The 16,570-nt window shown below is 47.7% G+C and overlaps 1 protein-coding gene across 6 annotated transcripts in view; it reads right to left on the minus strand.

The window, feature by feature from the left end:
* The window catches only part of LOC139263790 (uridine phosphorylase 1-like), a 143,258-nt gene that overhangs the window by 101,118 nt on the left and 25,570 nt on the right, over positions 1 to 16,570 (minus strand). For all 6 annotated transcript variants that reach the window (XM_070879842.1, XM_070879838.1, XM_070879837.1 and 3 more), the window contains exon 2: positions 8,079 to 8,140. In XM_070879842.1, the coding sequence (XP_070735943.1) occupies positions 8,079 to 8,102 (24 nt within the window). In that variant the 5' untranslated portion in view covers positions 8,103 to 8,140. The remainder of the gene's footprint in view (positions 1 to 8,078; positions 8,141 to 16,570) is intronic.

The following is a 16,570-nucleotide window of genomic DNA, read 5'->3' on the forward strand; positions in this document are numbered from 1 at the left end:
ATGATGCTAACAAACTTTTGGGGGCATCCGAAACGGAGGAGGACACTCCATAGACCCTCGCGGTTGACAGTGTCAAAGACCTTTGTAAGATTGAAGGCCATGTATAAGAACATAAGAACATAAGAATTAGGAACAGGAGGAGGCCATCTAGCCCCTCGAGCCTGCTCCGCCATTCAACAAGATCATGGCTGATCTGGCTGTGGACTCAGCTCCACTTACCCGCCCGCTCCCCATAAACCTTAATTCCCTTATTGGTTAAAAGTCTATCTATCTGTGATTTAAATACATTCAATGAGTTAGCCTCAACTGCTTCCTTGGGCAGAGAATTCCACAGATTCACAACCCTCTGGGAGAAGAAATTCCTTCTCAACTCGGTTTTAAATTGGCTCCCCCGTATTTTGAGGCTGTGCCCCCTAGTTCTAGTCTCCCCGACCAGCTGGCGCTGCTCCCTGCATTTTTTCTGCAGCTGTTGTGCTGCAAAAATCATGTCCGTTGTGCCCCGTAGGGGACGAAATCCACACTGTGACTCCAGGAGGATCTCTTCGGCCACAAGGAGAAGACAGTTGAGGAGGACTCTCGCGACAACTTTCCCAGTGGCTGATAGCAGGTAGATTCCTCTGTAGTTGCCGCAGTCGGACTTGTCCCCTTTTTTAAAGATGGTCACGGTCACTGCATCTCTGGGATCTTCCGGCATGCTCTCCTCCCTCCAGATGAGAGAGATGAGGTCATGTATCCGCACCAACAGCACCTCTCCGCCATACTTTAGCGTCTCAGCAGGGATTACATCCGCTCCCGTAGCCTTGTTGTTCTTGAGCTGTTTCATGGCTTTTCCTACCTTATGCAACGTTGGGGTTTCACTGAGGTGGTGGCGGGTCGCATGCTGCGGGATGGAGTCGAGAACTTTCGAGTCAAAGGCAGAGTCTTGATTGAGGAGATCTTTGAAGTGCTCCTTCCAATGGGCCCTGACTGCCTCGGTGTCCTTGATGAATGTTTCCCCGTTCTTGCCCAGCAGTGGGGTGGAGCCTTGGGAGTTTGGACCATAGGTGGCCTTGACTGCAATGAAGAATCCTCGCACATCATGGCTGTCAACAAGTTGATGCATCTCCTGTGCATTCTCCATCCACCACCTTTCTGTTGGACCTCAGCCTTGAGCCGCCTGTAATGTTGCTTTGCTGCTCCAGAGTTGGGTTGTTGCTTAAGGCTCAGAATTGCTCTGCGCTTGTGATCTATTAGTTCTTAGATCACCTGATCATTCTCATCAAATCAGTCCTGGTGTTTTCTGGTTGAGTGACCAAGTGTCTCTTTGCAGGCACTGGTTATGGAGACCTGGAGGGCAGACTAAGCGCTGTGGGCATTCTGCATCTCAGGGTCATCAAGGCATGCCAGGTTAGCTGTGAGGTGCTGGCTGTATAGGGCTCTCTTAGCTGGGTTTTTAAGTGCCCCGGCATTGACTTTTTTGCAGCACTGCTTCTGCTGTCCTTTGGGGCTATGTTGATGTCGATGATGGATCGGATTAGGCGGTGGTCCATCCAGAAGTCGTCAACTCCTGTCATGGCATGGGTGATGCGCACATCCTTGCGATCCCTGGCTCGGACAATGACATAGTTGAGCAGCTGCCAGTGTTTGGAGCGAGGGTGTTGCTACGATGTCTTGTATTTGTCCCTCTGGCGGAACAAGGTGTTGGTGTTGAGAAGTTCCGGGATAGGGCGAGTTGAAGAATCATGAGGCGTTCGTTAACCCCACAGGAGTCGTCTTTGAGGCGGTCGACCAGCTCGTTTTTGATGGCGAAGCCGACTCCGTGAAGGTGGTGTTTTTCCTCTGGTTTCCCTTTCCAGAAAAAGGTGTAACCTCCACCTTGTTCCTTGAGCTGGCCTTCCCCTGCCGGCCGGGTCTTGCTTAGGGCGGCGATGTCGATGTCAAAGTGTCTAAGTTCCCGGTGCGGTGTTCTGGCCTGTCGCTGTTCTTAAATGTCCAGGAAAGCACCATGAGGGTGTTATGCTGCTGGTAAGCACAATAACCATGTGTGCTGTTCCTTGTCTGATCGTTACTGTTAAGCAACTCACTTCTGTCCTTATTTAGCATTCACAAAAGCCAATGAATCACTGCAGCTTCTTTCTTTGGAAAACTTTTTAATCACTCAGTGGTGTCTGAATTATTACTCTCAGATACTCTGGTGGGAAGCTTGCTCTGATATTTCTATTGTCCAATGGCTCTTTACAAAAGGTGTGGAAAATGCTACAACTGGAGCTTCTCAAAGATAGAAAAATTCTCAGTCAAGTTAATGCGGGGGGAAATCAGATGGTGGGGGCGGGAAATCAGACAATGGGAGGGGGGTGCGAATCAGACGGTTGGGGGGAGGGCGGGGGGGGAAGGAGGGAAAATCATACAATTGGGGGGGGGGGGGGGAAATCAGATGGTGTGTGGGAATCAGACCAGTGGGGGAAAGGGGGAAATTAGACAGTGGGGGGGGTGGGGGGGAGATTAGACAGTGGGGGGGGGTGAATTAGACAGTGGGGGGGGGTGAATTAGAAAGTGGGGGGGGGGGAATTAGACAGTGGGGGGGGGAATTAGACAGTGGGGGGTGGGAATTAGACAGTGGGGGGTGAGATTAGACAGTGGGGGGGGGAGATTAGACAGTGGGGGGGGGAGATTAGACAGTGGGGGGGAGATTAGACAGTGGGGGGGGAGATTAGACAGTGGGGGGGGAGATTAGACAGTGGGGGGGGAGATTAGACAGTGAGGGGGGAGATTAGACAGTGGGGGGGGAGATTAGACAGTGGGGGGGGAGATTAGACAGTGGGGGGGGGGAGATTAGACAGTGGGGGGGGGGAGATTAGACAGTGGGGGGGGAGATTAGACAGTGGGGGGGAGATTAGACAGTGGGGGGGAGATTAGACAGTGGGGGGGGAGATTAGACAGTGGGGGGGAGATTAGACAGTGGGGGGGAGATTAGACAGTGGGGGGGGAGATTAGACAGTGGGGGGGGAGATTAGACAGTGGGGGGGGAGATTAGACAGTGGGGGGGGAGATTAGACAGTGGGGGGGGAGATTAGACAGTGGGGGGGGAGATTAGACAGTGGGGGGGGAGATTAGACAGTGGGGGGGGAGATTAGACAGTGGGGGGGGAGATTAGACAGTGGGGGGGGAGATTAGACAGTGGGGGGGGAGATTAGACAGTGGGGGGGGAGATTAGACAGTGGGGGGGGAGATTAGACAGTGGGGGGGGAGATTAGACAGTGGGGGGGGAGATTAGACAGTGGGGGGGGAGATTAGACAGTGGGGGGGGAGATTAGACAGTGGGGGGGGAGATTAGACAGTGGGGGGGAGATTAGACAGTGGGGGGGGAGATTAGACAGTGGGGGGGGAGATTAGACAGTGGGGGGGGAGATTAGACAGTGGGGGGGGAGATTAGACAGTGGGGGGGAAGATTAGACAGTGGGGGGGAAGATTAGACAGTGGGGGGGGAGATTAGACAGTGGGGGGGAGATTAGACAGTGGGGGGGAGATTAGACAGTGGGGGGGGAGATTAGACAGTGGGGGGGGAGATTAGACAGTGGGGGGGGAGATTAGACAGTGGGGGGGGAGATTAGACAGTGGGGGGGAGATTAGACAGTGGGGGGGGAGATTAGACAGTGGGGGGGGAGATTAGACAGTGGGGGGGGAGATTAGACAGTGGGGGGGAGATTAGACAGTGGGGGGGAGATTAGACAGTGGGGGGGAGATTAGACAGTGGGGGGGGGAGATTAGACAGTGGGGGGGGGGAGATTAGACAGTGGGGGGGTAATCAGACAATGGGGGTGGTAATCAGACAGTGGGGGCGGGTAATCAGACAGTGGGGGGGGTAATCAGACAGTGGGGGGGTAATCAGACAGTGGGGGGGGTAATCAGACAGTGGGGGGGTTAATCAGACAGTGGGGGGGGTAATCAGACAGTGGGGGCGGGTAATCAGACAGTGGGGGCGGGTAATCAGACAGTGGGGGGGGTAATCAGACAGTGGGGGGGGTAATCAGACAGTGGGGGGGGTAATCAGACAGTGGGGGCGGGTAATCAGACAGTGGGGGGGGTAATCAGACAGTGGGGGGGGTAATCAGACAGTGGGGGGGGGTAATCAGACAGTGGGGGGGGGGTAATCAGACAGTGGGGGGGGTAATCAGACAGTGGGGGGGGTAATCAGACAGTGGGGGGGGTAATCAGACAGTGGGGGGGGTAATCAGACAGTGGGGGGGGTAATCAGACAGTGGGGGGGGTAATCAGACAGTGGGGGGGGGTAATCAGACAGTGGGGGGGGGGTAATCAGACAGTGGGGGGGGGTAATCAGACAGTGGGGGAAATCAGACAGTGGGGGGGGGTTTAATTAGACAGTGGGGAGGGGGTAATCAGACAGTGGGGGGAAAATCAGACAGTGGGGGGGGTGAAAAATCACATAGCGGGGGAGGGGGGGAATCATCAGACTGTGGGGGGGGGGGGGAAATCAGATGGGGGGAGGGGGGGGATCTGTAGGAGTCAGTCGGGCTTATAGTGGATACTGGTCGAAAGCCTATTCCCAGAAATGGAGACAGAGAAGTCGAGAAAGGGAAGAGTCGGAGATGGACCATGCAAAGGTGAGGGAAGGGTGGAATTGGATGCAAAGTTTGCATCCAAGTTCCACCCTTCCCTCGCCTTCACATGGTCCGTCTCCGACTCTTCACTTCCCTTCCTCGACTTCTCTGTCTCCATTTCTGGGAATAGGCTTTCGACCAGTTCTCACTATAAGCCGGATTCCCACAGCTACCTGGACTACACTTCTGCACACCCCGCATCGAGGAACAGCACCTCATCTTTTGCTTAGGCACTTTACAGCCTTTTGGACTCTACATCGAGTTCAACAATTTCAGAGCATAACCTCTGCCCATCTTTGGCTCCCTTTCCTCATCTCCACCCCTTCCACCCCCCCCACCTGATCTTATGTTTTTGTTTTCATTGTCTCCAATGGCAACTGGTCATTATTCTGCCATTCACACCCTATCTAGACTAACCTTTTTCTAAATCCTGCCATTACCATTTCAATTCGGCCCATCATCCCTTTTATCTTTCTAATCTCTCCTGCCTTCCACCCTATCACAGATCTTCCCTTTTGTTCTTTCGTCCCCTCCCCTTTCAGTGCTTCTTGTGCTCTTTTCAAACATTCGCCAGTTCTGACAAAGGGTCGTCGACCTGAAACGTTAACTCTGTTTTTCTCTCCGCAGACGCTGCCTGACCCGCTGAGATTTCCAGCATTTTTTATTTTTAACCTCTGAATTACTAGTTCAGTTAAATAACCACTACGCTATTGTACACTGTTTTTGTATTACAACGGTTTCCTGCATCTAGTCACATACAAGTGGTATGTGCTGTACTCAGCAATATCATTTCTTTTAGATTTGCATTGTCTGTATTTCAGATAGACATAGCTTTGTTCTACACAGAACAAGATTAGGAAACCTAGCCAGTTTTCAATAAAGCAATCCAATATTGTTGTCTAACTTTTCTGCTTTAAACTGGCCAGATGATCCCCAAACTCCGACGTCAATGAATTAATCATTCTTACTTGTACTCCTCGCTGACAGAAGGCTGGCAGGCTGTAAAGATTAAAATGCACCATCTCAATGAGACATCCATTAGTAGCTATGGGTGGGGGGAGGGCTAAACCTGCTGACACAGAATGTGGTGTTGTACTGACAGAAATAATACGAGCAAAGCAGCAGAATCATCTATGTGGTCTATTAGTGATGTGATACAACAGCGCCGTGCTCAACTAGCAGTCTGCAGCAGGGTGTGAGATAAATTTCTCTGTCACTTCTCCATAGCCTGCTTATGATTCATGGTTAGGTCAACACTGAAGAATGAAATTGACTCTCATTTTAACATGCTGTTCGAAGCAGTAAAATGGCAGTATGCCTATATCAGTTATTTTATAAAAAGTACAAGATACATTTAAATGGCATCTGAAAATATGATACAGTTTATTATGGTATACATTAGATTTGAATGCTAATTTAACCAGACCCTCTTTAATAACAAATACTACCATTCTGAAATCATAGCTACAGCTATAAAGCACCTCTTTTAGCAGGAATACGAAGCAAAATTAGAATGAACAATTTGAGGCAATTACATCACTGTATGTCCACTATCTTTGCAGCACTTCAGGTAATGGGAAGAAGATTCCACCACCGTTGGAAACTGCTTAGTTGCTCCAAGAATGAAGTAAGGAACACCCTCCATCATCAACTGGTCACAGGGTAACAAGTATCGCCCAGAAATTGCTGGAAAAATAATGGTGAATTCACCACGCCCACCATTACTCGCGCATAAAATTCCCAGTAATTTGTGGCAAAGAAGAGATAAGCTGAGAGTTGCAATTGCGCTGCTCCACCATTAGCCTTGCAAAATCGGAAGCTCGGCATCAACCTCCTCAAGGAACTGTTGGATTTTTGCCATAAATACAAATGAATCTTGCAGCAGCCATTTAGGGCTGGTATTCATGTTGCAAGGGCCCTGTTAATTATGTGATTTATGGTCCTGACATGTCACTCAACCTTGGAAGCCGAGAAAGGAAACAATTGAAGCTGTGGCTCCTCATTCCTGCAGGTAGTAAATTGTTCCTAGAGGTTTGTTAAATTTTATGGGGGGGGGAGAAATGCTTAGAGCCCTGTTTGGGGACAGTAACAGCAGTGAGGCGGGAGTTCCGACGGGAGTTCAGAAGTCCTGCACTGCTCGCGGTATTGCGGTTACCGCCCCCGAGTGCAAATGGAGCACAAAATTACGTCATCATCACCGGCGCAGGGGAGTGGGGCGCCAACAGTTACTGCCGCCACTAAATTCCCGCAGAATTTAGCGGGAGTCATTAGTGGCGCCACGTCCGGGAGAAGTCTTTTGAGCCCCGTTAGCGGCCCCCCCCCCCCCGTGGGTGCTAATGGGAGGTGCAAACTACTGCAATTTCTTGCCCCTAATCTTTTTAATTTTTTCTTACTTTTTCTTTGTTCCTTTTTTCTCTCTGAACCCAATCTTTCTTTCCTTCTCTTTCTGTATTTAATTCTATTTCCTTCTCTGTCATTCGCTTTTTTTTTCTTTCGCCATCCTTAAATTTCATTGGTCAAGGAGCTAGATCATCGGACCCGATGTTCAGGGGGTCGTAGAATCCCCGTTGACCTCTCCGCGATGTTATCAGCTCGTGCTTCCAGTAAATTGCAGCGCAAAAATAATGGACCTCGTACGCACCCGGAGAGGCCGCAATGTGTACGATTTGTGCATGCGCCCGAAGAAGTCCTGCAAGTTCTGGGTTTAGGTGTGCAAAGCGCATGTACCTGAACCCGGCACTTGCAATCTGTCAAAATGTCTTTTGAAAGATCGCACGCAACCCCGGAAGAAGGGCCTTCGCGGGCAGAGATTTAGTCTATTTGCCCAACGAATGTCCTTCAAACTCTTACGCCTGGTAAAAGCAGGTGTAGGGCCTGCTTTTACCAGCATAAGAGTTTTAATAGAAAAAATAAATGTTATTACTTATTTTTATATTAAAAACCATGTCTATGAAAGTAAGTTTTCAAAAAAATATATTTTTTTCTAAAACATTTAATTTAATGCAATTTCTATTAATTTTTTTTAAAAGTAAAGTGTTTTTTTTTATTTATGTTTGTGTTGTATTTCAATTTGGGGGTATTCTTATTGATAGTATTGCGTGCTCTGAACACCCATTACAATGACTGAGAATAGTACATTGTATTGGTGGTCCAGGCTCACGTAATCCCAGGTTGCACATACGCTCCTGGAATGTGTGGCCTCTACGCTGGGCTATGCATCTTGGCCTCGGAGCGCAAGTGTTCGTTCCTCCGGGACCCCCAGGTACATTTGTAAAAAAAATGTTGGTCGGAGGCATCCATCTGCGGGAAGCCTCCGACCGCAATGTTTGGCACATTATGATCTGAAGGGTGAGGTAAAAATCTAATCCACAGCGTTCGCCATGAGATGTGCATCTCCAACAATTTCTGGACCATGTACACAAAAGAGCATCACCGGCTGAAGAAAAATATCACAAGTAACAAGATAAATGTATTTCTTACGGGCAAGTCGTCTCCTTCTTGCATGGATCCTTGTTGCTACATGCCATTGCGTGATCTGAATCCTTTAAACAGAAAGAAGTCAGTCATGTACAGGTAGAGCAAAACATAAATGTTATATAACATATATTGATTAGCTGACTGTTTATACCATTAGTGTTGGCCCAGAAGCGCATATGTTTGCAGCATAGACGGAGGCTATTTGTTCCACTGGCCGGAATTTTCTTCAAGTAGGCGGATTGGGGGCGGGAGGCCTCCGAGGCAAGCGGAAAACCCGGGAGGACGGCAGTGCATGATTTGCATGTGAAGCTTCAGATTCCCGCCCGCAGCCTGCCAGGTGCGGACGTGTAGGCCTTCAGATGCGGGGAGGGAGAGAGCGGTCGGTCTGGGGGAGGGATCGCGGGGGGGGTGGGGGTCAGGGATCAGCTGATTCAGTTGAGGATCGGCAGGAGAGGGGGGTTGGAGGATTGACAGGGGGTCTGTGATCGGCCGGTTGGGGGGTGGGGGGGGGGGGGGGGCGGAGGCGGGGGTCGGGTCAGTGTTCGGCAGCTCAGAGATCGGCTGGGGGCGAGATGGATGGTGATTGGCATGGGCTAGTTCAGGAATCGGGAGGGGTGTGGGGTGGGCAGGAGTTGTCTGGGGATTGGAGTCAGCCAGGGATCGGGGTTGGGGGGGTTGGACGGAGATCGGCGGGGCGCGGCGCATGAAGAGAGATCAACATCATCGGTGGGATGGGAGGCCCCATGCTGGGGATCAGGGGCCTGGGAGGGCAATCGGAGTCTTTGTGATGGGGTGTCCTGTCGCAGGGGGTGGGTTAGGAAGGGAACCTGGATCCAGGAAATAGGTATAAAGACTCTTGCCTCCTGGATGCAGCAGTTCCCACCTCGGATTAACTTCCAGGTTTCACGAATTGTGTGAAACCGTCCACGGGCAGTTTAATTCAAAATAGAAGTCAAAAATAAGACTGCCTTATTATATTTAAGTTGACATTCCACTCCCTGGAATCAGGTTAGTCGTTCGCCCCTGCCCGCTTCCTTCGTTAAAACTGGAAGTGGGCGGGTTGGAGGCAGGATCAGGTTGGGAATCCCATTTTTAACACTTTAACTATCCCTACGGTCCAAATCCACCCGTTTGTTTAGGGGGAAATTCCAGCCATTGAGTCTGTGATGGCACTTTGCAAAAGCTATCCAAAACTAATCCCACTGCCCAATTCTCTTCCCACACGTTTGCTTCAAATATATATCCAATTTCTCCTTTAAAGATGCAATGGGGTCTGCTTCAAACATTCTCTGTGGCAAAGCATTCCATATTCAAAAACCCACTGTGCAAAGATGTTCATCATCTCCTCACTCACAACAACACTTTTAAATTAATGAGAGCTCATGGGGTTGGGGGTAATATATTAGCGTGGATAGAGGATCGGCTACCTAACAGAAAACAGAGAGTCGGGATAAATGGTTCATTTTCATGTTGGCAAACGGTAACTAGTGGGTGCCTCAGGGACCGCAACTATTTAAATTGGGAAAATGCTAGTGTCCATCATTAAGGAAATAATAGCAAGCCAAGCAGAGTCAGCATGGTTTTATGAAAGGGAAATCATGTTTGGCAAATTTGCTGGTGTTCTTTGAGGACGTAACAAGCAGAGTGGATAAAAGACAACCAGTTGGATGTTATATATTTGGATTTCCAGAAAGCATTCAATAAGGTGACAAACAAAAGGTTACTGCACAAGATAAGAGCTCATGGGGTTGGGGGTAATATATTAGCGTCGATAGAGGATTGGCTACCTAACAGAAAACAGAGAGTCGGGATAAATAGGTCATTTTCATGTTGGCAAACAGTAACTAGTGGGTACCTCAGAGACCTCAACTATTTACAATCTATATTAATGACTTGGATGAAGGGACCGAGTGTAATGTACCCAAATTTTCTGATGATACAAAGATGAGTGGGAAAGCAAGTTGTGAGGAGGACACAAAGAATCTACAAAGGGATGTAGACAGGCTCAGTGAGTGGGCAAAAATTTGGCAGATGGACTATAATGTGGGGAAATGAGGTTATTCACTTTGGTGGAAAAAATAAAAAAGCAAATTATTATTTAAATGGGGAGTACAGAGGAATCTGGGGTTCTTGTACATGAAATGCAAAAAGTTAGCATGCAGGTACAGCAAGTAATCAGGAAGGCAAATGGAATGCTGGCATTTATTACAAGGAAGATGGAGTATAAAAGTAGGGAAGTCCTGTTACAACTGTACAGGGCGTTGGTGAGACCACACCTGGAGTACTGCGTACAGTTTTGGTCTCCTTATTTTAGGAAGGATATACTTGCATTGGAGGCAGTTCAGAGAAGGTTCACGAGGTTGATTCCTGAGATGAGGGGGTTTTCATATGAAGAAAGGTTGAGCAGGTTGGGCCTATACTCCTTGGAGTTTAGAAGAATGAGAGGTGATCTTATTGAAATATATAAGATTCTGAGGGGGCTCGACAAGGTAAATGGAGAGAGGATGTTTCCCCTCATGAGGGAATCTAGAAGGCATAGTTTCAAGAATAAGGGATCGTTCATTAAAAACAGAAATGAGGAGGAATTTCTTCTCTCAAAGAGTCGTGAATCTTTGGAGTTCTTTACCCCAGAGAGCTGTGGAGGTTGGGTCTTTAAATATATTTAAGGTGGAGATAGACAGATTTTTGATCGATATGGGAATAAAGGGTTATGGGGAACGGGTGGGGAAGTGGAGTTGAGTCCATGATCAGATCAGCCATGATCGCATTGAATGGCGGAGCAGGCTCGAGGTGCCAAATGGCCTACTCCTGCTCCTAGTTCTTATGTTATGTTCTTATGACTGACTCCCTAACCAGAGAAATAGTCTTTCCCTAGTCCTTCAATCAAAATCATTCAGAATTTTAAAAGCCTCTATTAAATCTCCTCTTATCCTTCTCTGCTACAACTACAACTTGTATTTACATAGTGCCTTTAACGTAGTAAAATGTCCCAAGGCGCTTCACAGGAGCGTTATCAAACAAAATTTGTCAACGAGCCACATAAGGAGAAATTAGGTGAACAAAAGCTTGGTCAAAGAGGTACATTTTAAGGAGAATCTTAAATGAGGGAAAAGAGGTAGAGAGGTGGAGAGGTTTAGACAGGGAATTCCAGACCTTGGGGCCTAGGCAACAGAAGGCATGGTGGAAAATAGTCTTGATATCTCAAGTCTCTCCCTACAACTATAGTTTCCCATCGCTGCCATTATCCTGGTAGCTTTACACTGTGTGCTCTCTATGACTTTAATGTCCTTTCTATAATGGGAGGCTCAAAAATGCCCTCCGTTTTGGGCATCTCATTGTAGAAAGGACATTGGCCCAACAAATATCTTGCATAAATATATTACTTCTTTACTCCTGCATGCCAAAATGCATTTTGTCTTTTTTATTGCTTTATCTACCATGCGCACTGCACTTTCAGGGAATTTGAAACCCTTAGGGCTAGAAATTTGTCTCCTCAGTGCCACTCTGTAGAGCCATGAAATGGCGAAAATTGGGGGCAGTCACTCTTGCCAGTTGGTGGTGGGTCCCGCGGTGGCCATCCTTTTCCTTCCTCCCTTTGCGCTGCCCCCGGAGAAAAAAAATTGCAGCATGGTGAAGTCAATCGACAGGCAACGCCAACTTGTCACCAATCTGAACTTTAACCCGAGCGCTGAATTCAGTTTAAAGCAGGCTAACAGGGGAAATGTCAGCACCTCTTAAAGGGGCACACACATTATTTAGGTTCAGTTTAGATTTAAGCTTTTGGACTGTTTTTTTAAAAAAATTGTTCAAGTAGTAGCTTGATGCAATAGATGTTAAAAGTTTTTGAAGTGTATAGAGACTGCTGCTGGATGCTTGCAAGGTCTCGGATGGTAAAGGAAGGCCTCGAAGATAGAAAATGCTGAAAATACTCAACAGGTCAGGCAACATCCGTGGATTGAGAAACAGAGTTCACGACTGAGGTCAAGATGCTACCTGAGCTGCTGAACATTTCCAGCATTTTATGCTGTCATTTCAGATTTACATCATCCACTGGCAGAGGGAAGAAGGCACAGAAGAGGAGGAGGCCGAACTGGAGGAAGACAAAGGAGGAGGAGGCAGACAGCTCCTTTGTGGCCTGGATATCCAGGATGAAATCATCCGCTTGATGTACCAGAGACCACAATCCCAATTCACCTTTCAACATTAGTCTCACACCTTTCCTTCCCTCTGAAGCAATACGGTGGAGGAGGATTTCCTGGAATGCATAAGGGATGGTTTTCTAGACCAATATGTCGAGGAACCAACTAGGGGGGAGGCCATCTTAGACTGGGTGTTGTGTAATGAGAGAGGATTAATTAGCAATCTCATTGTGCGAGGCCCCTTGGGGAAGAGTGACCATAATATGGTGGAATTCTGCATTAGGATGGAGAATGAAACAGTTAATTCAGAGACCATGGTCCAGAACTTAAAGAAGGGTAACTTTGAAGGTATGAGGCATGAATTGGCTAAGATAGATTGGCTAATGATACTTAAGGGGTTGACTGTGGATGGGCAATGGCAGACATTTAGAGAACGCATGGATGAATTACAACAATTGTACATTCCTGTCTGGCGTAAAAATAAAAAAGGGAAGGTGGCTCAACCGTGGCTATCTAGGGAAATCAGGGATAGTATTAAAGCCAAGGAAGTGGCATACAAATTGGCCAGAAATAGCAGCGAACCTGGGGACTGGGAGAAATTTAGAACTCAGCAGAGGAGGACAAAGGGTTTGATTAGGGTAGGGAAAATGGAGTACGAGAAGAAGCTTGCAGGGAACATTAAGGCGGATTGCAAAAGTTTCTATAGGTATGTAAAGAGAAAGAGGTTAGTAAAGACAAACGTAGGTCCCCTGCAGTCAGAATCAGGGGAAGTCATAACGGGGAACAAAGAAATGGCAGACCAATTGAACAAGTACTTTGGTTCAGTATTCACTAAGGAGGACACAAACAACCTTCCGGATATAAAAGTGGTCAGAGGGTCTATTAAGGAGGAGGAACTGAGGGAAATCTTTATTAGTCGGGAAATTGTGTTGGGGAAATTGATGGGATTGAAGGCCGATAAATCCCCAGGGCCTGATGGACTGCATCCCAGAGTACTTAAGGAGGTGGCCTTGGAAATAGCGGATGCATTGACAGTCATTTTCCAACATTCCATTGACTCTGGATCAGTTCCTATCGAGTGGAGGGTAGCCAATGTAACCCCACTTTTTAAAAAAGGAGGGAGAGAGAAAGCAGGGAATTATAGACCGGTCAGCCTGACCTCAGTAGTGGGTAAAATGATGGAATCAATTATTAAGGATGTCATAGCAGCGCATTTGGAAAATGGTGACATGATAGGTCCAAGTCAGCATGGATTTGTAAAAGGGAGATCATGCTTGACAAATCTTCTGGAATTTTTTGAGGATGTTTCCAATAAAGTGGACAAAGGAGTACCAGTTGATGTGGTATATTTGGACTTTCAGAAGGCTTTCGACAAGGTCCCACACAGGAGATTAATGTGCAAAGTTAAAGCACATGGGATTTGGGGTAGTGTGCTGACGTGGATTGAGAACTGGTTGTCAGACAGGAAGCAAAGAGTAGGAGTAAATGGGTACTTTTCGGAATGGCAGGCAGTGACTAGTGGGGTACCGCAGGGTTCTGTGCTGGGGCCCCAGCTGTTTACATTGTACATTAATGATTTAGACGAGGGGATTAAATGTAGTATCTCCAAATTTGCGGATGACACTAAGTTGGGTGGCAGTGTGAGCTGCGAGGAGGATGCTATGAGGCTACAGAGTGACTTGGATAGGTTAAGTGAGTGGGCAAATGCGTGGCAGATGAAGTATAATGTGGATAAATGTGAGGTTATTAACTTTGGTGGTAAAAACAGAGAGAAAGACTATTATCTGAATGGTGACAGATTAGGAAAAGGGAAGGTGCAACGAGACCTGGGTGTCATGGTACATCAGTCATTGAAGGTTGGCATGCAGGTACAGCAGGCGGTTAAGAAAGCAAATGGCATGTTGGCCTTCATAGCGAGGGGATTTGAGTACAGGGGCAGGGAGGTGTTGCTACAGTTGTACAGGGCCTTGGTGAGGCCACACCTGGAGTATTGTGTACAGTTTTGGTCTCCTAACTTGAGGAAGGACATACTTGCTGTTGAGGGAGTGCAGCGAAGATTCACCAGACTGATTCCCGGGATGGTGGGACTGACCTATCAAGAAAGACTGAATCAACTGGGCTTGTATTCACTGGAGTTCAGAAGAGTGAGAGGGGACCTCATAGAAACGTTTAAAATTCTGACGGGTTTGGACAGGTTGGATGCAGGAAGAATGTTCCCAATGTTGGGGAAGTCCAGAACCAGGGGTCACAGTCTAAGGATAAGGGGTAAGCCATTTAGGACCGAGATAAGGAGAAACTTCTTCACCCAGAGAGTGGTGAACCTGTGGAATTCTCTACCACAGGAAGTAGTTGAGGCCAATTCACTAAATATATTCAAAAGGGATTTAGATGAAGTCCTTACTACTCGGGGGATCAAGGGGTATGGCGTGAAAGCAGGAAGTGGGTACTGAAGTTTCATGTTCAGCCATGAACTCGTTGAATGGCGGTGCAGGCTAGAAGGGCTGATTGGCCTGCTCCTGCACCTATTTTCTATGTTTCTATGTTTCTATGTTACTGACCATCACAGCATTCTCTTGGTCACGATGCTGAAATAAAAGCCACCACAAAGCAAACTTTCCAATCCAACTTCATACAGCTATCCATCCAATATGACATCAAGAAATCAACTCATCACCCTTATGCATTCTCTTAGTTACTGTCTTGTTTGCACCTTTGCCTATCGTACAGATGTCACACAGTGCTTCCCCAGTGGCTGCAGCATGGCTAGTGGAAGGCTACTGACTTCTAGTGGGGGACACTGCAAATGGCCTTGCTGGTTGACCTTGAGGAGATGGTGGATGGGAGTGTCAAATCAATCTTATTCTTCTTCACTCTTCTCTCCCTTTTCTTGTTGACCCACTGGCTCGGCAGGTTGCATTTATTGGGTGCGTGAAATGAGGAAGGCACAAGTGTGTAGTTGTGGTGAGGGGAGGGCGGGAAAGCAAGAGGTGCATACCACAAGAAGGATAACGTATGAGGATACCAGCATCTTGTATCCTTACGGCTTCGCAGCTGGCCAAGGGCTCAACCATGCCCCTTCCAAGAATGGCCAGCACCGCCTCTTCTAAGTGGCTGTGAGGTGAGGCTAGGAATGGGAGATGTGCCTTATGATTGGTACACATTGTTAGTAGGTGAGTGAAAGGAGATAGGGGATTGGGGTGGGGGGGGGGGGGGGTGGAGTTGTGCATTGAGCAGTGTGTGAGGCTAGTGATGCAGATGGTAGGAGACGGCTTTTGAAGATGCATTCACTGACCTTAACCAATGGTCTGAGGTCATAAAGCTTCTTTGGGCACTGGAGCCAAGTGATGGGAGTGACACTGCTGGCAGTGACGGCCTTGGTGATGTGGTCCCACATGGTTCTTTTCTGGAGGGCCTCCTGGCCCCTGTGGGTAGAGAACTCTCTTACAGTGTTGATCCCCCTGCACAAAACTGGAGTGCTGCATGAGAGACCGTGGATGCCCCTTCCCTGGCTTACTGAACCATTTGTGTTAGTGTGGAAGACAATTCAGCTTTAAGAGCTGAATACTGCCATTTGGGAATTATTTTGAATATTTATGTTTATTTTGAAAGTCAGTAAGGGCTGAAAATACATTTTTTCCACTTGATTTTCAGTTTTATTAGTTTTGAATGCATAGCCCCTTTAAATGCCCATAATGCCTTGCAAACTCCACAGCCTCTCTCTCGCAGGCTGTAAGAAACTGCAATGCTGACTGTGGATGGGAACTTCAGGTCAGAGGCCTCCATTAACGCCACCAGGATGGCGTTGCATAGTAAGTTTGCGCTGTGCTGCACATCGACAACCTCCAGAGCCAATTTTTCAACGTTAGCGCTGCGCCCATTAACTCAAGTTATTGAGACAGCGGCAATTCGGTTAGCACGCAAATTTTTCCCTCTTCGTCTCTTTCCATTGAATGTACATTCTTATTCCTTGCTTTCCTCCCAATATGTATTACTCCACACTTATCCACATTAAAATGAATCTGTCACCTGTCTGCCCATTCCAAGAACCTGTCTATCTGTTATGTATGCAAATCTCACCAATGTGTAAGACTTGCCACTAGGGGGCACACCTGTGGGAGAACTAAGGGTCACCTGTGCGTCCTGGACAAGCAGGTATAAAAGGCAATCCACCATGCTGCTGCCTCACTTTGGAGTTAGATTAAAGAGACCAAGGTCACAATGGTTTGAGCTTAACATATACAGTCTTGGAGTTATTGTGAACTTAACAACTGGCGATGAGTTACAGATCACAAATTTTCACATGGTAATGGCTGCCGGTGGTATTCTTGAGAGATCTGTTGAGGGTGATGATTGGGA

This window comes from Pristiophorus japonicus, chromosome 5 (assembly GCF_044704955.1).
Source record: "Pristiophorus japonicus isolate sPriJap1 chromosome 5, sPriJap1.hap1, whole genome shotgun sequence".
NCBI classification, from domain to species: domain Eukaryota; kingdom Metazoa; phylum Chordata; class Chondrichthyes; family Pristiophoridae; genus Pristiophorus; species Pristiophorus japonicus.